Here is a 21,096-nt window from a genome sequence, read left to right as displayed (position 1 = left end):
TCCTAGGTAGCCCATCAGTGATCCCTCCCACCCGCCCCCCACGGTCCGTGATGCCCAGGGGATGGGCAGGGTCACACGGAGGGCACAGAAATGCAGAATTCCCACGTGCGTCACCGCAGGACTCCTGGGTCCCAGCCCCAGCTCTGGGAGCAAAGTGCCGTCTAGTGGTTAGCGCAGGGGCTGGGTCCCATCCCCACCTTAGTGTGGCACCTAAAGGTTGGACCTCCCTGACCCACAACCTGGGAACCTGACCGGTCCAGAACCAGGGATTTACCGGTCCAGGGGAGGTCCCCTGCCATTGGCCTCCCCGCCCCTTTCGACTGCCGGCCTCCCGCCGGGCTCAGACTCCAGCACCAGGCCTCCTGCTGCCGGCCCAGCTGGGGCACCCTGCGGACAGAGCTCCCCAGTCCCCAGCTGCGCCGCCCGCCATCCCCCGGGTCTCACCACGGGGCTCCCGTCATGTCGCCAGCCCCCTGCTGCGCTCTCAGCTTCACCACCAGACCTCTCTATCCCTGGGCGGGACCCAGGACCACGGATTCTGCCGGACCCAGAGTCCCGGTTTAGGGAGGGGCAACCCGTGGCAGGGTAGAGGGCAGGTTTGGGATGCACGGTAGCGCTTTGTCTCCCCCCAGTGGCCGCTGGGAGACACGCAGCAGGGGTAGACACTTCACTTACAAACACAGGTTCGTGGTCTAAGATCCAGAGGCCGCAGGTTCAAACCTGGAGGTGCCTACCCAGCCCTGTTGTGGAACTCATGACCCATGCCCATTTGACAGCTGGAAATCAAGCTCCAGATCAGCGCTGTAAGCCCTGGCTCATCCTTCCCAGGTAGTGTCCTGGCCCGGCTTCTGCAGGCTTAGGGGCACATGTCCCTGGGTCTCAGCTCGAGTCGGCAGGCTGGGCTGCAGCTCCCTGGGGAGGCATGACGGTGCAAATGGCACTTTAGGAAACAAGGGAACAAGATTGATGGGGAAACTGAGGAAATGACTTCCCAACGTGCACTCGCCAGCAGGCCTGAGCCAGGGACAGAACCCAGGAGTCCTGGATCAAAGCTCCCTTCCCCCCTAAGCTCTAGACCCCACTGCCCAGGGCAGTCTGGCTCCCAGCACCCCCAGCTCCAACCACTGGACCTCACTCCTCACACAGAGCTGGGGAGAGAACCCAGGTGTTCTGGCTCCCAGCCCCTCTGCTCTAGCCCCCTGTGCCATCTGCCGCCAAGCCGTGGCGGGGCCGGAGCTGGGGCTGGCGGAGGGACCAGGGGAGCTTCCCCTGTAGTTCCCTGGGGCCGGGCCTCCCTGCCAAGCCAGAGGAATGCGCGGGGTCTTGGCCATGTTGACAAAGGAGCCATGGGAGCCGCCACTCCTGAATAGCTGCGCAGTGACTGGGCTCTGCCTGCCAAGACACAGCAGCGAGCAGCACCGGCTCCGAGCCAGCTTCCGGCAGGGCACTGGCTGGCACAGAGGGGTGGGACATGAGGGGTGCTGGGCAGGGCACGGGCTGGCTGTGGCAGGGGGAGGGGGGATGGGGGTGCTGGGCAGGGCACTGGCTGGACGGGGCAGGGGGAGGGGGATGGGGGTGCTGGGCAGGGCACGGGCTGGGGCAGGGGGAGGGGGATGGGGTGCTGGGCAGGGCACTGGCTGGACGGGGCAGGGGGAGAGGGATGGGGGTGCTGGGCAGGGCACTGGCTGGCTGGGGCAGGGGGAGGGGGGGTGGGGGTGCTGGGCAGGGCACGGGCTGGCTGGGGCAGGGGGAGGAGGATGGGGGTGCTGGGCAGGGCATGGGCTGGCTGGGGCAGGGGGAGGGGGATGGGGGTGCTGGGCAGGGCATGGGCTAGCTGGGGCAGGGGGAGGGGGATGGGGGTGCTGGGCAGGGCACGGGCTGGCACAGGGGGTGGGGAGGGGCATGTGCCGCCCAAGTGAGCGTCAGATCCGTGGCCGTGCCCTTGCCTCGTGGGGTCTCCGCGGGGGGCACAGGAGGCGGATGAGAATTTGCCACCTGCTGCGTGACCTTTGCAGAGTCCAAACAAGCAGGGCACCGGGGGGGGGGGGGGGGGGGCGCTGGGCCGGGGAGCGCGTCCCTCTGACCCGTTAATCATTGACTGGGCCTCGGCGCGCGGCGCGGGGTGCGTGGGAAAGCCCATCCTCGGGCAGCTGCCGCCCGGACGCCATGGAGCCACCACGCACCGCGCTGCTGCTGCTCCTGCTGCTCCCAGCTGGTGAGGGCCTCGGTGTGCGTGTGTGTGTCGTGTGTGTGTGTGCGTGCGCGTTTGTGTGTGTACCCATTTGTGTGTGTACATGTGCGTGTGCATGCGTGCGTGAGTGTGTGCAAGTGTGTGCATGTGTGTGTATGTATGTGCGTGTGAGTGTGTGTGCATGTGTGCGTTACACATGCGCGTATGTGTGCACACCCATCTGTGACTCTATGTGTGTGCATGTGCACTCATTTGTGACTGTGTGTGTGTGTACATGTGCGTGTGTATGGATGTTTGTGCATGTGTGTGTTTGTGCATGTGCATGTGCACACCCATCTGTGACTCTATGTGTGTGTGTGTGCACTCATTTGTGACTGTGTGTGTGTGTGTGTGTACACGCATGCAGACTTGGGGAATGTTGTGACTGTACATATCTGGATTTGCATGGGGGGTAGGCATGCAGGCATGTGCATGTGTGAGCATTGTGCGCAGGGGCTTTATGGGTATGCATATGGGTGTGTCGGTGTGTGAGTGTCTGCGTCTGTGCCCATGTCTCTATGTGCTCATGTGTATGTGTGTGTGTGTGTGTGTGCGCGCGCAGCACATAGATAACAGGTGTGGGGCGCTGCGTGCCCGTACCTCTGTCTGCACATGGCAGTCATTGTGGGAAGGGTGGTGAAGTGTGTATCTCCGTGTGTTTGCGTGTGCGTGTTGGCGTCTCCGGGCGCTTGTGCCGTGTGCATGTCCCTTTGTACAGAGCATGCGGGGCTCTGCAGGGGGTGTCCCTGCTGGGGGGGAGGGGCTGACCCCGCTCTGTGTGTGTCAGTGCACTGTGCAGCACCCACCCTTGCGTCTGCGTAGTCCTGCCCAGACAAGGGGATGCGGAGATGGGGGCGTATTATCTCTGTACTGCATTCATTTGCCACCCGCTGGATCAATGGGCCTTCGCTGGGTCAATCCCACCTGGGCCAATGGGCCGTAGCTCAGTTTTAATCAATGGGGCCAGATCCCAGCTGGGTCAATAGGCCATCGCTCCATTGCCAACCCCACCCTCGCTGACCTCTGCCCCTCCCACCCGGCAGCCTCCCCACGAGGAGATCGGATCATCGGTGGAAGCGAGTGCCCGGTGCGCGGGCACCCGTGGCTGGTTCTCCTCTACTACTTCGACCGGCCCTTCTGCTCCGGCGTCCTGCTGAATCAGGACTGGGTGCTCACCGCTGCCCACTGCCAGATGAGGTGGGGGGCTGGGGACACGGTGAAGGCTGGGGAGGGGATGAGGGAGCAGCGCCTGGGCGGGCAGACAGAGGCTCAGCGGGGCACCCCAATGCACCCATCGATTCTCCACACACCTCCCCTGCTAGGATAGGGCCCACACCACAACACAGCCCTGTGGGGCTACAGTAGGCATGCGAGAGAACTGGCTACCCAGCCCCCACAGAGCTCTCATTCCTGCGCCCAGCCCCCACACCCTGCACCCAACCGCCCAGCCGGGCACCCATCCCCAGCCCGCTCCTGCACCCAACCTCCTCACCAGACCTCACCCTCCCACCTCCTCCTGCATCCAATTGATCATCATGGGTGTTTGTTTGGTGGTCTGCAGAAAGGTAGATTAGAGAGAGAGAGAGAGAGAGGAAGCAGGTAGGTAAGTAAGAAGGCCAGTATGTCAGGTGGGGAGGGAGGTTTATAGGTTAGCGGTTAGGAAAAGGGGGTGTGTAGAGGTAGGTAGCTCAGTCAGTTAGATAATTGGGTAGGTATTTCAGTCGGTAGGTAAGCGGGTAGATCAGTCAGCGGGTGGGGTGGTTGGTGGGTAGTTATTTCAGTTGGTAGGTAAGCGGGTAGATCAGTGAGCGGGTGGGGCGGTTGATGGGTAGGTATTTCAGTCGGTAGGTAAGTGGGTAGGTCTGTCAGCAGGTGGGGCGGTTGATAGGTAAATAGCTCGGTAGGTAAGCGGGTAGATCAGTCAGCGGGTGAGGGGGTTGACGGGAAGGTAGCTCAGTCGGTAGGTAAGCGGGTAGATCAGTCAGCGGGTGAGGGAGTTGATGGGTAGGTAGTTCAGTCGGTAGGTAAGCGGGTAGATCAGTCAGCGGGTGGGATGGTTGATGGGTAGGTAGTTCAGTCGGTAGGTAAGCAGGTAGGTCAGTCAGCGGGTGGGCTGGTTGATGGGTAGGTAGCTCAGTCGATAGGTAAGCGGGTAGATCAGTCAGCGCGTGAGGGAGTTGATGGGTAGGTAGTTCAGTCGGTAGGTAAGCGGGTAGATCAGTCAGCGGGTGGGACGGTTATTGGGTAGGTAGTTCTGTCGGTAGGTAAGTGGGTAGGTCAGTCAGCGGGTGGGGTGGTTGATGGGTAGGTAGTTCAGTCGGTAGGTAAGCGGGTAGATCAGTCAGCGGGTGGGACGGTTATTGGGTAGGTAGTTCTGTCGGTAGGTAAGTGGGTAGGTCAGTCAGCGGGTGGGGTGGTTGATGGGTAGGTAGTTCAGTCGGTAGATAAGCGGGTAGATCAGTCAGCGGGTGGGACGGTTATTGGGTAGGTAGTTCTGTCGGTAGGTAAGTGGGTAGGTCAGTCAGCGGGTGGGGTGGTTGATGGGTAGGTAGTTCAGTCGGTAGGTAAGCGGGTAGATCAGTCAGCGGGTGGGACAGTTGATGGGTAGGTAGTTCAGTCGGTAGGTAAGCGGGTAGATCAGTCAGCGGGTGGGACGGTTATTGGGTAGGTAGTTCAGTCGGTAGGTAAGCGGGTAGATCAGTCAGCGGGTGGGACGGTTATTGGGTAGGTAGTTCTGTCGGTAGGTAAGCGGGTAGATCAGTCAGCGGGTGGGACAGTTGATGGGTAGGTAGTTCAGTCGGTAGGTAAGCGGGTAGATCAGTCAGCGGGTGGGACGGTTATTGGGTAGGTAGTTCAGTCGGTAGGTAAGCGGGTAGATCAGTCAGTGGGTGGGACGGTTATTGGGTAGGTAGTTCTGTCGGTAGGTAAGCGGGTAGATCAGTCAGTGGGTGGGACGGTTGATGGGTAGGTAGTTCAGTCAGTAGGTAAGCGGGTAGGTCAGTCAGCGGGTGGGGTGGTTGATGGGTAGGTAGTTCAGTCGGTAGGTAAGCGGGTAGATCAGTCAGTGGATGGGACGGTTATTGGGTAGGTAGTTCTGTCGGTAGGTAAGCGGGTAGGTCAGTCAGCGGGTGGGACGGTTGATGGGTAGGTAGTTCAGTCGGTAGGTAAGCGGGTAGGTCAGTCAGCAGGTGGGACGGTTGATGGGTAGGTAGTTCAGTCGGTAGGTAAGCGGGTAGGTCAGTCAGCGGGTGGGACGGTTGATGGGTAGGTAGTTCAGTCGGTAGGTAAGCGGGTAGGTCAGTCAGCGGGTGGGACAGTTGATGGGTAGGTAGTTCAGTCGGTAGGTAAGCGGGTAGGTCAGTCAGCGGGTGGGACGGTTATTGGGTAGGTAGTTCAGTCGGTAGGTAAGCGGGTAGATCAGTCAGCGGGTGGGACAGTTGATGGGTAGGTAGTTCAGTCGGTAGGTAAGCGGGTAGATCAGTCAGCGGGTGGGACGGTTATTGGGTAGGTAGTTCAGTCGGTAGGTAAGCGGGTAGATCAGTCAGCGGGTGGGACGGTTATTGGGTAGGTAGTTCTGTCGGTAGGTAAGCGGGTAGATCAGTCAGCGGGTGGGACAGTTGATGGGTAGGTAGTTCAGTCGGTAGGTAAGCGGGTAGATCAGTCAGCGGGTGGGACGGTTATTGGGTAGGTAGTTCAGTCGGTAGGTAAGCGGGTAGATCAGTCAGTGGGTGGGACGGTTATTGGGTAGGTAGTTCTGTCGGTAGGTAAGCGGGTAGGTCAGTCAGCGGGTGGGACGGTTGATGGGTAGGTAGTTCAGTCGGTAGGTAAGCGGGTAGATCAGTCAGCGGGTGGGACGGTTGATGGGTAGGTAGTTCAGTCGGTAGGTAAGCGGGTAGGTCAGTCAGCGGGTGGGATGGTTGATGGGTAGGTAGTTCTGTCGGTAGGTAAGCGGGTAGGTCAGTCAGCGGGTGGGACGGTTGATGGGTAGGTAGTTCAGTCGGTAGGTAAGCGGGTAGGTCAGTCAGCGGGTGGGACGGTTGATGGGTAGGTAGTTCAGTCGGTAGGTAAGCGGGTAGGTCAGTCAGCAGGTGGGATGGTTGATGGGTAGGTAGTTCTGTCGGTAGGTAAGCGGGTAGATCAGTCAGCGGGTGGGACGGTTATTGGGTAGGTAGTTCAGTCGGTAGGTAAGCGGGTAGGTCAGTCAGCGGGTGGGACGGTTATTGGGTAGGTAGTTCAGTCGGTAGGTAAGCGGGTAGGTCAGTCAGCGGGTGGGACGGTTGATGGGTAGGTAGTTCTGTCGGTAGGTAAGCGGGTAGGTCAGTCAGTGGGTGGGACGGTTGATGGGTAGGTAGTTCTGTCGGTAGGTAAGCGGGTAGGTCAGTCAGCGGGTGGGACGGTTATTGGGTAGGTAGTTCAGTCGGTAGGTAAGCGGGTAGGTCAGTCAGCGGGTGGGGTGGTTGATGGGTAGGTAGTTCAGTCGGTAGGTAAGCGGGTAGATCAGTCAGCGGGTGGGACGGTTGATGGGTAGGTAGTTCAGTCGGTAGGTAAGCGGGTAGGTCAGTCAGCGGGTGGGACGGTTGATGGGTAGGTAGTTCAGTCGGTAGGTAAGCGGGTAGGTCAGTCAGCAGGTGGGATGGTTGATGGGTAGGTAGTTCTGTCGGTAGGTAAGCGGGTAGATCAGTCAGCGGGTGGGACGGTTATTGGGTAGGTAGTTCAGTCGGTAGGTAAGCGGGTAGGTCAGTCAGCGGGTGGGACGGTTATTGGGTAGGTAGTTCAGTCGGTAGGTAAGCGGGTAGGTCAGTCAGCGGGTGGGACGGTTGATGGGTAGGTAGTTCTGTCGGTAGGTAAGCGGGTAGGTCAGTCAGTGGGTGGGACGGTTGATGGGTAGGTAGTTCTGTCGGTAGGTAAGCGGGTAGGTCAGTCAGCGGGTGGGACGGTTATTGGGTAGGTAGTTCAGTCGGTAGGTAAGCGGGTAGGTCAGTCAGCGGGTGGGGTGGTTGATGGGTAGGTAGTTCAGTCGGTAGGTAAGCGGGTAGATCAGTCAGCGGGTGGGACGGTTGATGGGTAGGTAGTTCAGTCGGTAGGTAAGCGGGTAGGTCAGTCAGCGGGTGGGACGGTTATTGGGTAGGTAGTTCAGTCGGTAGGTAAGCGGGTAGATCAGTCAGCAGGTGGGACGGTTATTGGGTAGGTAGTTCAGTCGACGGGTGCGGAGGAAGGTCAGTCAGTGGGTAGGTGCCTGTTGCCCGGGGTCACCAGCGGAGGCCGTTTGCCTGGCTCATGCCGGGACGGGGGCACTGAGGGCATTTCACTGTGTGCGCCCTGCAGGAATGGCTGGGTCTATGCCAGTAAAAGAGGCCGAGGGGGTTGTGGAGCTGGGCGTGTCGGTGGCTCACTGGAGGGGGGATTGGAGAATTGTACGGCCAGAGGCTGCTGCGGTGTCTGGGGGGCGGCTGGGTAGGGAGTCGGGGGTGGGGCTGCGGAGCGGGGGGGCTCTAGAGCACAGGTCTGGTGAGGTCTGCGGGTGTGCGGAGGCTGGGCCTGACAAACGGCCCAGGACTCTGGTCTCTGTCTCAGTCACATCCAGCTGCGCCTGGGGGAACACAGCCTGAGCTCGTTCTCGGGGTGCGAGCAGTTCTCCGCTGCCCAGAACATCACCCCCCACTGCAAGTTCTACGCCTCTGGCCTCGACAGCCGGAACTACGAGAACGACATCATGCTGATCCGCATTTCACCCCCGGCCGTCTACACCGACTGCGTGCAGCCCCTCAGCCTGACTGACACCTGCCCCACACCAGGGACCCACTGCACCGTGATGGGATGGGGCACCACCACCAGCCCTGAGGGTAACAGACCCCAGGTCCACGCTGGGCTACCAAGGGGCTGTGGGTGAGGAGTGAAGGGCACTGGCAGAGTTGAGGGCAGGGCTAACATGGGGCTTCGGGTCGGGATTATGGGGCACTGGCAGAGTTGGGGGGCAGGGATAGCATGGGGCTTTGGATCAGGATTGAGAGGCACTGGCAGAGTTGGGGGCAGGGCTAACATGGGGCTTCGGGTCAGGATTATGGGGCACTGGCAGAGTTGGGGGGCAGGGCAGGGGGTTTTGAGTCAGGATTGAGAGGTACGGGCAGGGCTGGGGGGCAGGGATAGCATGGGGCTTCGGGTCAGGATTGAGAGGCACTGGCAGAGTTGGGGGCAGGGCTAACATGAGGCTTCGGGTCAGGATTATGGGGCACTGGCAGAGTTGGGGGGCAGGGCAGGGGGTTTTGAGACAGGATTGAGAGGTACGGGCAGGGCTGGGGGGGCGGGAGGCTGCAGGATCAAATGCCGAGGTTGGGCTAGAGGGGAAAGCAACCGTTCCTTCCCCCCTTCCTTGGCCAACCCTGATGAAGAACCGAGAGCCCTTCCCTTCCAGAGACGTACCCCGACACCCCGCAGTGCGTGGACATCGATATAGTCTCCGGGGAGGACTGCCAGGCCGAGTACCCCGGGAAAGTGACGGAGAACATGCTCTGTGCTGGGGTGCCGGAGGGGGGCAAAGACTCCTGCCAGGTGAAGGCGCTTCCCTGCGTCCCTCTCGCGGGCGGGGCAGATGGGGAGCAAAGATTGGGGACATGATCTGCTATGGCTCTGGTGGCTGTGTCTCCATGGCTCTGCGCAGTGTGGCTCTGCATGGCATGGGGGGGCTGTCTGCCCAGTGCCGGGTGGCTATGTCTCCATAGCTCTGCACGGTCCTGCGGGGCTGTCTCCATGGCATGGCCTGACAGTGTCTCCGTGGCTCTGTGCAGTGTGGCAGGGCTGTCTCCGTGGCATGGCCTGACAGTGTCTCCGTGGCTCTGTGCAGCGTGGCAGGGCTGTCTCCATGCATGGCGTGATGGTGTCTCCGTGGCTCTGTGCAGCGTGGCAGGGCTGTCTCCGTGCATGGCGTGATGGTGTCTCCGTGGCTCTGTGCAGCGTGGCAGGGCTGTCTCCGTGGCATGGCCTGACAGTGTCTCTGTGGCTCTGCGTGGCGTGGCTGACCTATGTCTTTTCTGTGGCATCTCCCCAGGGTGACTCCGGGGGGCCCCTGGTCTGTGATGGGAAGCTGCAGGGCCTGGTTTCCTGGGGAGATCACCCCTGTGCCCAGGCCAACAAGCCTGGTGTCTACACCAGCATCTGCAAATACCTCGACTGGATCCAGAAGATCATCGCGGGGCAGTGATGACCTGGGGGCTGGGCCAGGGGCCAGGAGGGGCTAATTACTGACCCCAGCTCAGAGTCGGGTTCAGGCTCGAGGAAGACTCAATAAATTCTCTGGAATGCACGTCTCCTGCCCTGGATGCTCCACAAGACCTGCTTGAATGGTGCTGCGTTTCTAGTCTCTGGCCCCAGGGCCGGCTGGCTCAGGGGGGCTGGGAATGGGATACGGGGCCTTTGCCTGCTAGGGGCCACCAGCTCCAATCCATCCTTGGCCCCACAGTCAAAGGTCTGCCTCAAACCTTCGATTAAAACAGGGACCAGGACCCATTTCTCCCCCCCCCGCCCCGTGGGAGGGCTTTGGGGGGTAAAAGCCATGCAGGGCTACGCTCCTGGCCCTTTGTGTCCCCCACCCCAGCCAAACTGGGTCTTGGGCTTTCCTTTCCCAAGAGGCCGGTCTCCAGGCGGGCCGGGCGGGGGGTGGGATGCCACATGCTGTCCACTGGGACCTGGTAGCCAGTGTGTGCATTGGACCCTGATGTACCAGGCGCTAAAATTCTGGTCTGTGTCCCCACACCCCAAAAAATCCTTCCCATGAGCCTCTGCTCAGCAACTCCTATCTGCGAGCAGCCTCCTCCACTAGGCACAGAAAATGCCCCACTGCCCCTCTCCCATTATGATACACCCTCCATTCCCCCCTCTGCTGTGGAACCCACTTGGTACATGCCCCATCCCCACACTATTGATCTCATATGATATGTCCTCGATTGCCACCCGTCCCTATGGACCCCACTTGATACATGCCCCACTCCACCCCACCCCACCCCCACTCTTGATCTCAAATGATTCATCCTCCATTGCCCCCCCCCCCCTTCTGCTATGGGCTCCACTTGGTACATGCCCCTCCCCTTCCATGGACCTCACTTGGTCCGTGCCCCACTATTCCACTCTGCTATTAACCCCATATGGTATGTCCCTCACTGCCCTCCCCCACCATGAAACCCCTCCACTACTGATCCCAGTTGGTACATTCCCCCACTGCCCCCCCCCCAGCTTTGTCATGAGCTCTATTTGGTGCATCCTACGTTACTCTCCCCTGCTATGGATCCCACTTGGTACTTCCCCTAACACCCCTTCACCATGGATTCCACCTAGCACGTTTCCCACGGTTCCCTCTGTCATTGACCCCACTTGGTTTGTCCTCCCATTACGCTCCCCTACTATGGATCCCACTTGGTACATGCTCCACTACTGCCCCCCCCCCCCCACACACATGCTATGGGGGGCAGAGTTAAGGGTGTGCAAGGGGACAGTGTTACGGTTGAAGGGGTGGAGTTAAGGTTAAGGGGTCAGTGTTACTGTTGAAGCAGAGCAGTTTAAGTTGAGGGAGTACAGATAAGCTTGAAGGGAAAGTTAAGGTTGTGGGAGATTAAGTTAAGGTGGAGTTGTCTGGAGTTAGTCGGGGGAGGGGGGCAGAATTAACATTGACTCAGCTCCAATCCATCCCCAGCAGAGAACTTTAACTCATTCCAGAAGGTGTCATCTACAGCTGTACTATTAGGTAACTCTGTGTCCCAGATCCCAGATGTAGGAGGTGAGGCACATGCGGAGGGGTGTAGCCCAGATGGTATCACAACAAAACACCAGCAATGGAGCAACTACTATTTCTATTGCTACAATGCCCCGAGGCCCTGTTGTGCTGAGCCCAGTGGGAAAGCTCCACACCCCGGAAAACTCAGGGTGTAATTACATGGGGCAGATTAAAGCACAAACAGGGGCAGTGGCACGGTGGGTCACTGGCAGGCTGGGGGACAGATCCCAGGAGTCCCAGCCCCCATGCCCCTCTGAGAGCCAGGTGAGAACTGAAAAGTGCTGGCTCACAGCCCTCCCATACTCTAACCACTACCCCTCACTCCCCTTCTGGAGCCAAACTAGAAGCTAAACATACTGGTTCCCAGACCTACCTGCCATCCGCTACCCACTAGGCCATGCTATCCTGGCCCTGCAACCTCCTGCATACTAGCAGCGGTCACCACCGTGGAGTCCCTGAGAGCTCAGGGAGGGACAGGAGCCAAGAATCTCTCTCTCTCTCACACACACACACACACAATCTCTCTCTCTCTCTCTCTCACACACACACAATCTCTCTGTCTCACACACACACACACAATCTCTCTGTCTCTCACACACACACAATCTCTCTCTGTCTCTCTCTCTCTCACCCACACACACAATCTCTCTGTCTCTCTCTCTCTCACCCACACACACAATCTCTCTCTCTCTCTCTCTCACACACACACAATCTCTCTGTCTCACACACACACACACAATCTCTCTGTCTCTCACACACACACAATCTCTCTCTGTCTCTCTCTCACACACACACACAATCTCTCTCTCACACACACACACACACAATCTCTCTCTGTCTCACACACACACACACAATCTCTCTCTGTCTCTCTCTCACACACACACACAATCTCTCTGTCTCACACACACACACACAATCTCTCTGTCTCTCACACACACACAATCTCTCTCTGTCTCTCTCTCACACACACACACAATCTCTCTCTCACACACACACACACACAATCTCTCTCTGTCTCACACACACACACACAATCTCTCTCTGTCTCTCTCTCACACACACACACAATCTCTCTGTCTCACACACACACACACAATCTCTCTCTCTCTCTCTCTCACACACACACAATCTCTCTCTCACACACACACACAATCTCTCTCTGTCTCTCTCTCACACACACACACAATCTCTCTGTCTCACACACACACACACAATCTCTCTGTCTCTCACACACACACAATCTCTCTCTGTCTCTCTCTCACACACACACACAATCTCTCTCTCACACACACACACACACAATCTCTCTCTGTCTCACACACACACACACAATCTCTCTCTGTCTCTCTCACACACACACACACAATCTCTCTCTCTCTCTCACACACACACACACACACAATCTCTGTCTCTCACACAACACACACAATCTCTATCTGTCTCTCTCTCACACATACACACACACACAATCTCTCTCTGTCTCTGTCTTTCTCTCTCTCTCACACGCGCACACACAATCTCTCTCTCTCACACACACACAATCTCTCTCTGTCTCTCTCTCTCACACACACACACACACAATCTCTGTCTGTCTCTCTCTCTTACACACACACACACAATCTCTCTCGCTCTGTCTCTCTCTCTCTCTCTCTTACACACACACACACACAATCTCTCACACACACACACACACACAATCTCTCTCTGTCTCTGTCTCTCTCTCTTACACACACACACACAATCTCTCTCTCTCACACACACACACACAATCTCTCTCTCTCTCTCTCTCACACACACACACACACACACACACACACACACACACACACACAGAGCTAGGGAGCAGGAAAACTTTCTGCATGGCCCATGTCTACCCTGCAGCCACTGAGATGGAGCGCTGGCTCCCTCTCCTGGACCTCAAGCTCCAACCGGGAAAGGGTTTGATCCCCTCTTCCGGCACCCTGAAGGGGCAGATCACAGCTGAACAAAACCCAGCAACATCGCCCCAGCTCGAAGGTGGAACCTCTGGGCCTTCGGAGAGGAAGGGTGTGGCAGTGGTTAGAGAATTACCAAGCGCTCACAGTCAAGGCCCTGCTCTGCCAGCTTCCCTGTACCACCTTGAGGAAGTCTCTTAGCCTCACCCTGCCTCGTTAGCCCTCCAGTGCCTCAGTTTCCCCCTCTGGTGTGGGGGATAAAAGCACGGCCCTACCAAGCTCAGGGGGAGAGGCGTGAAGTGGGATGGGAATCAGGGCCCAAGTCTCACAGCAAGAGGCAGTCCCTTCTCAGACACACAAACACACTCTGCCATGCTTGATTCTCTAACTCCCTGCTACGACACAACTAGCCAGCAACTCCCTTGGCACCCGCCCAGCATGCCCTCTCATTTTGGGGAGACCTACATAGATTGTTCCACCTTTGCCTGGTGTGATCCTGGGGGGGAAAATGACAACTCAGGCTTTCACCTCACATCTGGGCCACGTGCGTTGCCCCTAATCTTCTTTACCTGGCCACACCTCTGATCCTTTTTGCTGGTGACACCCAGGCATTAGCTGATGCCAAGTCTGGGTGAGAGAGGATTAATGACAGACTGGGAGGCGTGGGCCAGCCCTGCCTGCACGCTGCCTCGGAGGCATCTGGCTCTGGAGCCACAGGCAGGTTATAAGCCACGCACGCTGAGAATCCAGCAGACAGGAATCTGCGTCGCCACTTGCTGAGGAAACCAAGGGGCCAAGGGAAGTTCTTCCACTCAGTGCACGGACCCAGCTTCGGTGAGGGCACATTTCTGGTTGATCTCCGGGCTGAGCCAGTTTGAAGGGCCTTCGATGGGTTGGCTTGGTGGCTGGTATAGATTGGTGAAGGGTAACAGCACCTCTGTGCGTGGGAACCACACAGTGGATGATTCCTGTGGCCTCTCCTTTCGATAAAGGACAAGGGAGCAACTGTGGATTTGTGTTTGGTTAAAAAGATGAAGGATCTGCTGAGATGATCAGAGAAGTCCCCTTCTGGCTTCCTAATTGACAATTCGAGGAAAATTGTGAGATTGGCATGAAAAATCATGAGCTTTAACACCAGTCATAATCCAGGCTAAGGAAACCATATTGTGCAGAACTGGAAGGTGAAAAAATCATTCTGTTTCGAAAGCAAACAAAGGAATGGTTTAACTAACCAGCAAAAAGCCTTTTAGTATTGAAAATGGTTTGGTTTGCCAGCTCCTGGTTTTGAAAGTTCCTGAAAGTGTCGTTTTTTAAATATTGTTTTGAAAATGCTGCTTAATTAATAGACTGCCCCCGCAAATCAATTTTTAAAATTGCTTATCTTGGAAACTCACGTTAAGAAATGTTTAAAAATGAAAAAGAGTGGTATGAAATTTCAGTTTAAATTTGTCGCAGAATATTTTATATGAGGCAAAGTTGATCCAGTTTGAAAGCCAACTAAATGAAAACTGTTGACAGGTTTCCAAAACTTACCCAGCATCTTGCATTTTCCCCCAAAAAATTAAAATGTCCCATAAATTCTTGAAAAATCTTTCCCAAAATTTGCAAATTTCCCCTTGGTTCTTGGCTTTTTCTCCAAAAATTTTGCAAATGTCACACAGATTCTTGAAATTTCCACAAAACAATTTCAAATTTTCCCCAAAGCTCCTGATTTTTCCCATTTTAAATATTTGAATTTTTCCCCAAATTTGAAATTTTCCTATAAATTCTCAAAAATGTTTCTAAAACTCTTGCAATGTCCCCCCAAATGTTGGATATCTTCCTACAGATTTTTTAAATCATCTCCAATTGATTTTGAACTTCCCTCCACAATGTTATGAACAATTTCCCACCCATTTCTTGATATTTCCTTCCAAAAGTTTGACTTTTTCCTGAAAATTTTTGAATGGTTCCTACCAATTCTAGAAATTTCTCCCAAAATTTTTGACAATTTTTCATAGGTTCTTGAAATTTTCCCAATTTTTTTTTTAATTTTTTGCGCAGGCATCTTGCTGTTTCTGCCAATTGCTTTTCCCACTCAAAACTTTTGACTTTTTTAAAAAAGTTATTGACATTTGCCGCCAAATTTCTGATTTCAATTTGTTTTAACCTTTCCAGTAACCACACTAATTGTCAGCACCCTATTGAACTGGGAAGCCCTGTTGGCTGACAGCTAACGCTGCTTCTACATTGTTTCCTCCACAGTTTTTTGTAAGTAGCTTTTCACTTCTATCCCAGGTCCAACTGTAGTTTTTCGGGCTGTTGCTTTTTTATCACAAGCCTTGTAATTCTTAGAGATTGGATGTGTTTAGTCTGCAGAAGAGAAGAGTGATGGGAGATGTGATAGCAGCCTTCAGCTTTCTGTAGGGAGGTTGCAAAGATGATGGAGAAAGGCTGTTCTCAGTAGTGACGGAGCAATGGTCTCAAGTGGCAGTGGGGGAGGTCTAGGTTGGATAGTAGGAAAAACTATTTCCCTAGGAGGGTGGTGAAGCACTGGGCTGGGTTCCCTAGGGAAGTAGTGGAATCTCCATCCCTAGAGGATTTTAAGTCTCGGCTTGACAAAGCCCTGGCTGGGTTGATTTAGTTGGGGTTGGTCCTGCCTTGGGCAGGGGGCTGGACTTGGTGACCCCCTGAGGTCTCTTCCAGCTCTATGGTTCTATGATTTCCAAACTCTCCCGCTCCTGGCAGCATGGCCTGAGGGGAGAACAGAGCCCCTGACACAGGGCCAGGTGTGGAGAAGTTGCAGGGTCCCTAACACAGCAGGGGATGGCAAGGCACTCCAAGAGCCTGGGGGGCTGCAATGTGCCCTTTCCCCAATGCAGTGAGAGTTCAGGGGGACATGACCTCGAGCAATGCGGGTCATTTTCCCGGCCAGACGGGGCTGCGGGGACTCCCCGCTGGGTGCAGGTGGCGTCTCCCACCCATAGATTCTGGGTTACTAGGGGAGGGTGGGCCTGCTCCCAAAGCTGCAGGAGTTTGGGAGCCCTGTTTGGGGCTTTCTGGCAGCCCAATGGGTCGTCTGGCAGGTGTCGGGCCAGCACAGCAGGGCCTTCCATGTCTACACTGCCTGACCCAGTCATGGGCTCAGGGAATCCCCAACCTGGCCCACTCTGAACATTCATTTGGCCATGAGCGAGTCACGGCAGGCGGCAACACCCAGAACCAGAGGCAACAGCCATTCCTCTGGCATAGCTTTCCAGCAGCAATCCAGCCGGGGGAGGGGAGACACTGATCCCTCCTCAGCTGGACATGGACAAAACCTTTTGGCAGAGACTTTCAAAGCTTCCTAAGGGGCTGGTTAGACAGACAAACAGACAGATGTCTGCTGATGGAGTGGAGCAGATGGAGGAAGGGACACATGCAGTGATGGGTGTGGTAGCATGGACAGACAGATGGATGTGCGAATGCAGGGGGTGGACAGACGTGTTTTGGGGGTGGACATGTAATGGGCATGGGGGTGTTCAAGAATAGAGGTACTGGGGATGGAGATAGATGGAGAGATATGGAAGGGGTGAATGTAGAGATGGATGGATAGCTGTGTTTGGAGTTGGAGGGTTGGATGGATGGATGGATGGATGGGTGTGTTTGGGGTTGGAGGGTTGGATGGATGGATGGATGGATGGATGGATGGATGGGTGTGTTTGGGGTTGGAGGGTTGGATGGATGGATGGATGGATGGGTGTGTTTGGGGCTGGAGGGTTGGATGGATGGATGGATGGATGGATGGGTGTGTTTGGGGTTGGAGGGTTGGATGGATGGATGGATGGATGGATGGGTGTGTTTGGGGTTGGAGGGTTGGATGGATGGATGGATGGATGGATGGGTGTGTTTGGGGTTGGAGGTTTGGATGGATGGATGGATGGGTGTGTTTGGGGTTGGAGGTTTGGATGGATGGATGGATGGGTGTGTTTGGGGTTGGAGGGTTGGATGGATGGATGGATGTGTCTAGGGATGGAGGGTTGGATGGATGGATGTCTAGGGTTGGATGGATGGATGTGATTAGGGATGGAAGTGTGGATGGACGGACATGTCTTGGAATGGATGGATGTCACTGGGGATGAAAGGGTGGATGGACGGACGTGACTAGGGATGGAAGGGTGGATGGACGGACGTGACTAGGGATGGAAGGGTGGATGGACGGACGTGACTAGGGATGGAAGGGTGGATGGACAGATGTGACTAGGGATGGAAGGGTGGATGGACGGACGTGACTAGGGATGGAAGGGTGGATGGACGGACGTGACTAGGGATGGAAGGGTGGATGGATGGATGTGTCTAAAGTTGAGTGGCCGTGTCTAGAGACGGAAGGGTAGATGATTAGCTATGTATGGAGATGGAGGACTGGATGAATGAACATACCCATAGGTGACTTGTGGTAGCACTCAGGTGGTGCAATGCCCAACATGCCGCTGCCAACATTTTAATTGATGTGGCGTCCCCACATACTCCTCCCTCCCCCTGTGGGTGGCCTTTACTACACCTCTCCCCTCACAAGCCCTAGGCACCCCAGAAAGATATGGTTAGGTGGTTGGAGATGGAGAGATGGGTGGACGGATGTGCATGGGGTGGACAGATGGACAGTACTGGGATGGCGGGATGGTTGGGGATGAAGGGGCACCAAACCCAAAGCAGTTGGTAGATGTCAATGGGCAGAGCGCGTATGGCTGGGGGAGGGCCAGTTATCTGTTAATTTTCCCTTTTCCTTCTCCCCCTCTCCTCACACACGCCAAAAGGCAGCAGCCACTTGCCCCATGTTACCGCGCCTGGGCCCCATGGAGTGGATTGGTTTTGTACTTCTCCTGGTGACTGCAGGTGAGTGGGGCGGGTGAATCTATGGGGGAGGTTGTGGGAGGAGAGGGTGCAGAAGGGGCCGTGTGTGCATGGGACCTGTGTGCACACAGATGGCCCTGCCATGAGGGCAGGGCCTGGACTTGATGACCTCTTGAGGTCCCTCCCAGGCCTAGTGTGCTGTGATCCTATGGGGGTCATGGGAGCACTGAGGAGAGGGAGGGGTTGTGGGGGGAGGGAAGGTGGAGGCAGGGATGGGGATTGTGGTAAGAAGTGAGAGGTTGTAGGGGGGAAGGGATCAGATGAGGAGCTCTGAGGGGGTAGGAGGGGTTGTGGGGGGAAGCTTGTGCACAGCTGTAATTTCTGAGGGGGGGGCTGGTCCTGACCCACACCCAAGGGGGGAGGGGGAGCATCGGCAGTGGGGACAACTCCGGGCTGAGGCAGACAGACAGACAGACGGGGCTGAAGGGGGGACAGGCAGCAGAGGCTTGGCTGGGTAGCTAGGGAGATGGTAGGGGCTGTGAGAGATGGAGGGGTTGACCCTCTCCCATGACTCCAGCAGCTGGGGTTTTAGGACCCTGACAAAACATGGTGTCTTGCCCTACAACTGCTGGAGCCAGCCCCATGACCCCAGCACCCATCCCGTGGCCCTGCCCAATCTCTGTCGTGCTCACGTGGGGTTTGCCACCGGGTGTTGCAGGGGCTGCCAAGAACGGGACGCGGATCATTGGCGGCTACACATGTCCCGTCAACTCCCAGCCTTGGCAGACCTACATCTACGGCCCGGTGCAGTGCGGAGGCGTCCTGGTCGCCTCGCGCTGGGTGCTCTCTGCTGCCCACTGCTACAGACCGTAAGTGTGGGTGTGTGTCCAGCCACTCCCTGCTGGTGGGGCCGAGCCCTGGTGAGGGTTGGGGGTGACCCCTGCTGCCTGGGCTGGGCCCTGACAAGTGTGTGTGGGGGCATGTCCTGCTACCTCCTGCTGGTGGGGCTGAGCTCTGGTGGGGGAGTGGGTGTGTCCCCTGCTGGCAGGGCTGGGTGTGTGTCCCCTGCTGCCCCCTGCTGGCGGGGCTGGGCTTGGGTGTGTGTCCCCTGCTGCCCCCTGCTGGCGGGGCGGGGCTGGGCTGGGCTTGGGTGTGTGTCCCCTGCTGCCCCCTGCTGGCAGGGCTGGGCTTGGGTGTGTGTCCCCTGCTGCCCCCTGCTGGCGGGGCTGGGCTTGGGTGTGTGTCCCCTGCTACCCCCTGCTGGCGGGGCTGGGCCCTGGTGGGGAAGTGGGTGTGTCCCCTGCTGGCAGGGCTGGGCTTGGGTGTGTGTCCCCTGCTGCCCCCTGCTGGTGGGGCTGGGACCTGGTGGGGGAGTGGGTGTGTCCCCTGCTGGTGGGGCTGGACTTGGGTGTGTGCCCCCTGCTGGCAGGGCTGGGCCCTGGTGGGCGTGGAGGAGTGTCCCCTGCTGGAGGGAATGGGCCCTGCTCTGTCTGGTCTCCCCACTGTTCCCGGGAGGGCGGCAGTGGGCCGGGGATGTGGCCTGGGAGGCCATGACTCTGAGCGGCTCCCTCTCGTTGCCAGCGGCCTGCGGGTGCGGCTTGGGGAGCACGACCTGGCGCTGTGGGGGGGGACGGAGCAGGACCGACTCGTGACCAAAGCCATCCTGCACCCCGGCTACAGCCGCTCCACCCTGGACAACGACCTCATGCTGCTCAAGCTAGCACAACCCGCCATCCTCAACCAGAATGTCTACCCCGTCACCCTGCCCTCGGCCTGCGCGGCCCCTGGGACCAACTGCCTCATCTCGGGGTGGGGCACCACCGCCACCCCCCAAGGTACGGGCCCTGGCCAGGAAGGGATAGGGAACAACGGGCGTGGCTCCCTGGGGCTGATTCAAGCCGGTGTCTCTGGAGTGACTCCAGTGGGGCGGATTCCATCCAGCGTCACTCAGGTGTGAGCTCACTGGCTCTCTGGTTTCCTCAGCCATGTTCCCCAGATACCTGCAGTGCGGAGACGTGCAGATTGTCTCGGCCCAGAGCTGCCAATACGCCTACCCCGGCCGGGTCACCAACAACATGGTGTGTGCAGGCGTCATCGGCGGGGGCATCGACTCCTGCCAGGTGAGGGGGCAGGGCCAGGGGAGCACGGAGGATGGGGGGGGCCGCAGACCACGTCTCTAGGTCTCTGCCATGACCCTGGCCAGGGGTGGACGGGACTGTGGGCTGGAGGAAGGGGACAGGGGTGCTTGGGCAGCTCCTACTGGGGAAAGGTGACTCAGGGAGAGGGGGCAGGGGTCACACAGCGGGGGAAGGCAGCCCAGATTCAGGGCCACAGTTGGCCCCTTGTCACGGTGCTAGGTGGGATAGGGACCCAGTGGGAGGAGTTGGGGGGCGGGTGCCCCACAGTTGTGTCATTTCTCTTCAGGGTAGGTGGCCATGGATTGGGTCTAACTGTGCCCCTCAATCCTGCCCCATAACCCCCACTAGCTCTGCCCTGGGCTCCCCTCACCCCAGCCCTGCCACTGCCCCTGGCTCCCAGCCTGTAGGCCCCCCTCCCTCAGCCCCATTGAGGGGGGCCCATGTAACACAAGGCCCTGTCTCTGCGCAGGGTGACTCCGGGGGCCCCCTGCTCTGCGAGGAGCAGCTGCAGGGCATCGTGTCCTGGGGGCTGCAGACCTGCGCCCAGCCCAACATTCCCGGCGTCTACACCAAGGTCTGCAACTACGTGGGGTGGATCCGCAGCACCATGCAGAGGAACTGAGCCGGCGGCAGGGCGCAGAGCCCACAATAAAGCCTGAGCAGTCATCTGTGTGTCCACGTCTCTGCCTGCAGCCTGGCCAACAGCTCCCGGGTCTGCCTATCCTTAGCCCAGGGCCTTGGGTCCCTACTCCTGTGCTGGGACATGCCCCAGCTGCTGGCTGAACCAGTCCTGGCAGGGAAGCTTCTCTCCTTCCATCTGCAAGCAGCCGGGGCCCAGAAATCCCAACCCGCAGCCCCTGGCTCCTCCTCCCCCCCCCGGCTCTGCCAATGCCCCAAAATCCCCTCACCCCCTGCTAACGCAGTCCTGGGGCCCCCCACCCCTCAATCCCAACCTACAGTCCAGCCCCAAGCTCTCCATCCCCCAGCTCTGCTGATGCCCCAAAATCCCAACCTACAGCCCCAGGTTCCCCACCCCTAGCTCTGCTGGAGCCCCACAGTCCCTACCGGCAGCCCCCTGCCACATCAGCCCGTGTTTACACATACAATTTCAAGGTCCACAGCCACCACACAGAGGAGAAAATATCCCTCCAAAGCTTTTTCCTCAATGAAGACTTTTCTAGCGAAGTCCTTACCTGGCTCCATCACCATGGTGTCGGG

The 21,096-nt window shown here is 57.6% G+C and overlaps 2 protein-coding genes across 4 annotated transcripts; both read left to right on the top strand.

The window, feature by feature from the left end:
- The first annotated feature begins 2,056 nt into the window (after positions 1-2,056).
- Positions 2,057-9,530, top strand: LOC102450390 (trypsin). 2 transcript variants are annotated; one of them, XM_075907584.1, is made up of 5 exons: positions 2,057-2,215; positions 3,274-3,427; positions 7,805-8,073; positions 8,643-8,779; positions 9,276-9,530. In XM_075907584.1, the coding sequence occupies exons 1-5, from the start codon at positions 2,167-2,169 to the stop codon at positions 9,426-9,428; spliced, it is 762 nt and encodes a 253-aa protein (XP_075763699.1). In that variant the 5' UTR covers positions 2,057-2,166; the 3' UTR covers positions 9,429-9,530. The 2 variants fall into 2 exon arrangements, with proteins under 2 accessions (XP_075763699.1, XP_075763698.1); XM_075907583.1 differs by having other exon boundaries at positions 7,805-8,116; positions 8,620-8,779.
- Positions 9,531-13,625: 4,095 nt separating this feature from the next.
- Positions 13,626-20,544, top strand: LOC102450613 (trypsin-like). 2 transcript variants are annotated; one of them, XM_075908420.1, is made up of 7 exons: positions 13,626-13,765; positions 15,089-15,181; positions 17,704-17,782; positions 18,459-18,609; positions 19,322-19,575; positions 19,724-19,860; positions 20,348-20,544. In XM_075908420.1, the coding sequence occupies exons 3-7, from the start codon at positions 17,722-17,724 to the stop codon at positions 20,498-20,500; spliced, it is 756 nt and encodes a 251-aa protein (XP_075764535.1). In that variant the 5' UTR covers positions 13,626-13,765; positions 15,089-15,181; positions 17,704-17,721; the 3' UTR covers positions 20,501-20,544. The 2 variants fall into 2 exon arrangements, with proteins under 2 accessions (XP_075764535.1, XP_075764536.1); XM_075908421.1 differs by lacking the exon at positions 15,089-15,181 and having other exon boundaries at positions 13,640-13,765.
- Positions 20,545-21,096: the final 552 nt, after the last annotated feature.

This window comes from Pelodiscus sinensis, chromosome 24 (assembly GCF_049634645.1).
Source record: "Pelodiscus sinensis isolate JC-2024 chromosome 24, ASM4963464v1, whole genome shotgun sequence".
Classification (NCBI taxonomy): Eukaryota; Metazoa; Chordata; order Testudines; family Trionychidae; genus Pelodiscus; species Pelodiscus sinensis.
This window is presented reverse-complemented; position numbering and strand designations above follow the sequence as displayed.

Coding starts and splice junctions, on each gene's coding strand:
- LOC102450613 (XM_075908420.1), top strand. CDS start 17,722: ATGTTACCGCGCCTGGGCCCCATGGAGTGGATTGGTTTTGTACTTCTC. Junction 19,576..19,723: donor CACCACCGCCACCCCCCAAG/GTACGGGCCCTG, acceptor TGGTTTCCTCAG/CCATGTTCCCCAGATACCTG. Junction 19,861..20,347: donor GGGGCATCGACTCCTGCCAG/GTGAGGGGGCAG, acceptor GTCTCTGCGCAG/GGTGACTCCGGGGGCCCCCT.
- LOC102450390 (XM_075907583.1), top strand. CDS start 2,167: ATGGAGCCACCACGCACCGCGCTGCTGCTGCTCCTGCTGCTCCCAGCT. Junction 2,216..3,273: donor GCTCCTGCTGCTCCCAGCTG/GTGAGGGCCTCG, acceptor CCCACCCGGCAG/CCTCCCCACGAGGAGATCGG. Junction 8,117..8,619: donor GGGCTACCAAGGGGCTGTGG/GTGAGGAGTGAA, acceptor ACCCTGATGAAG/AACCGAGAGCCCTTCCCTTC.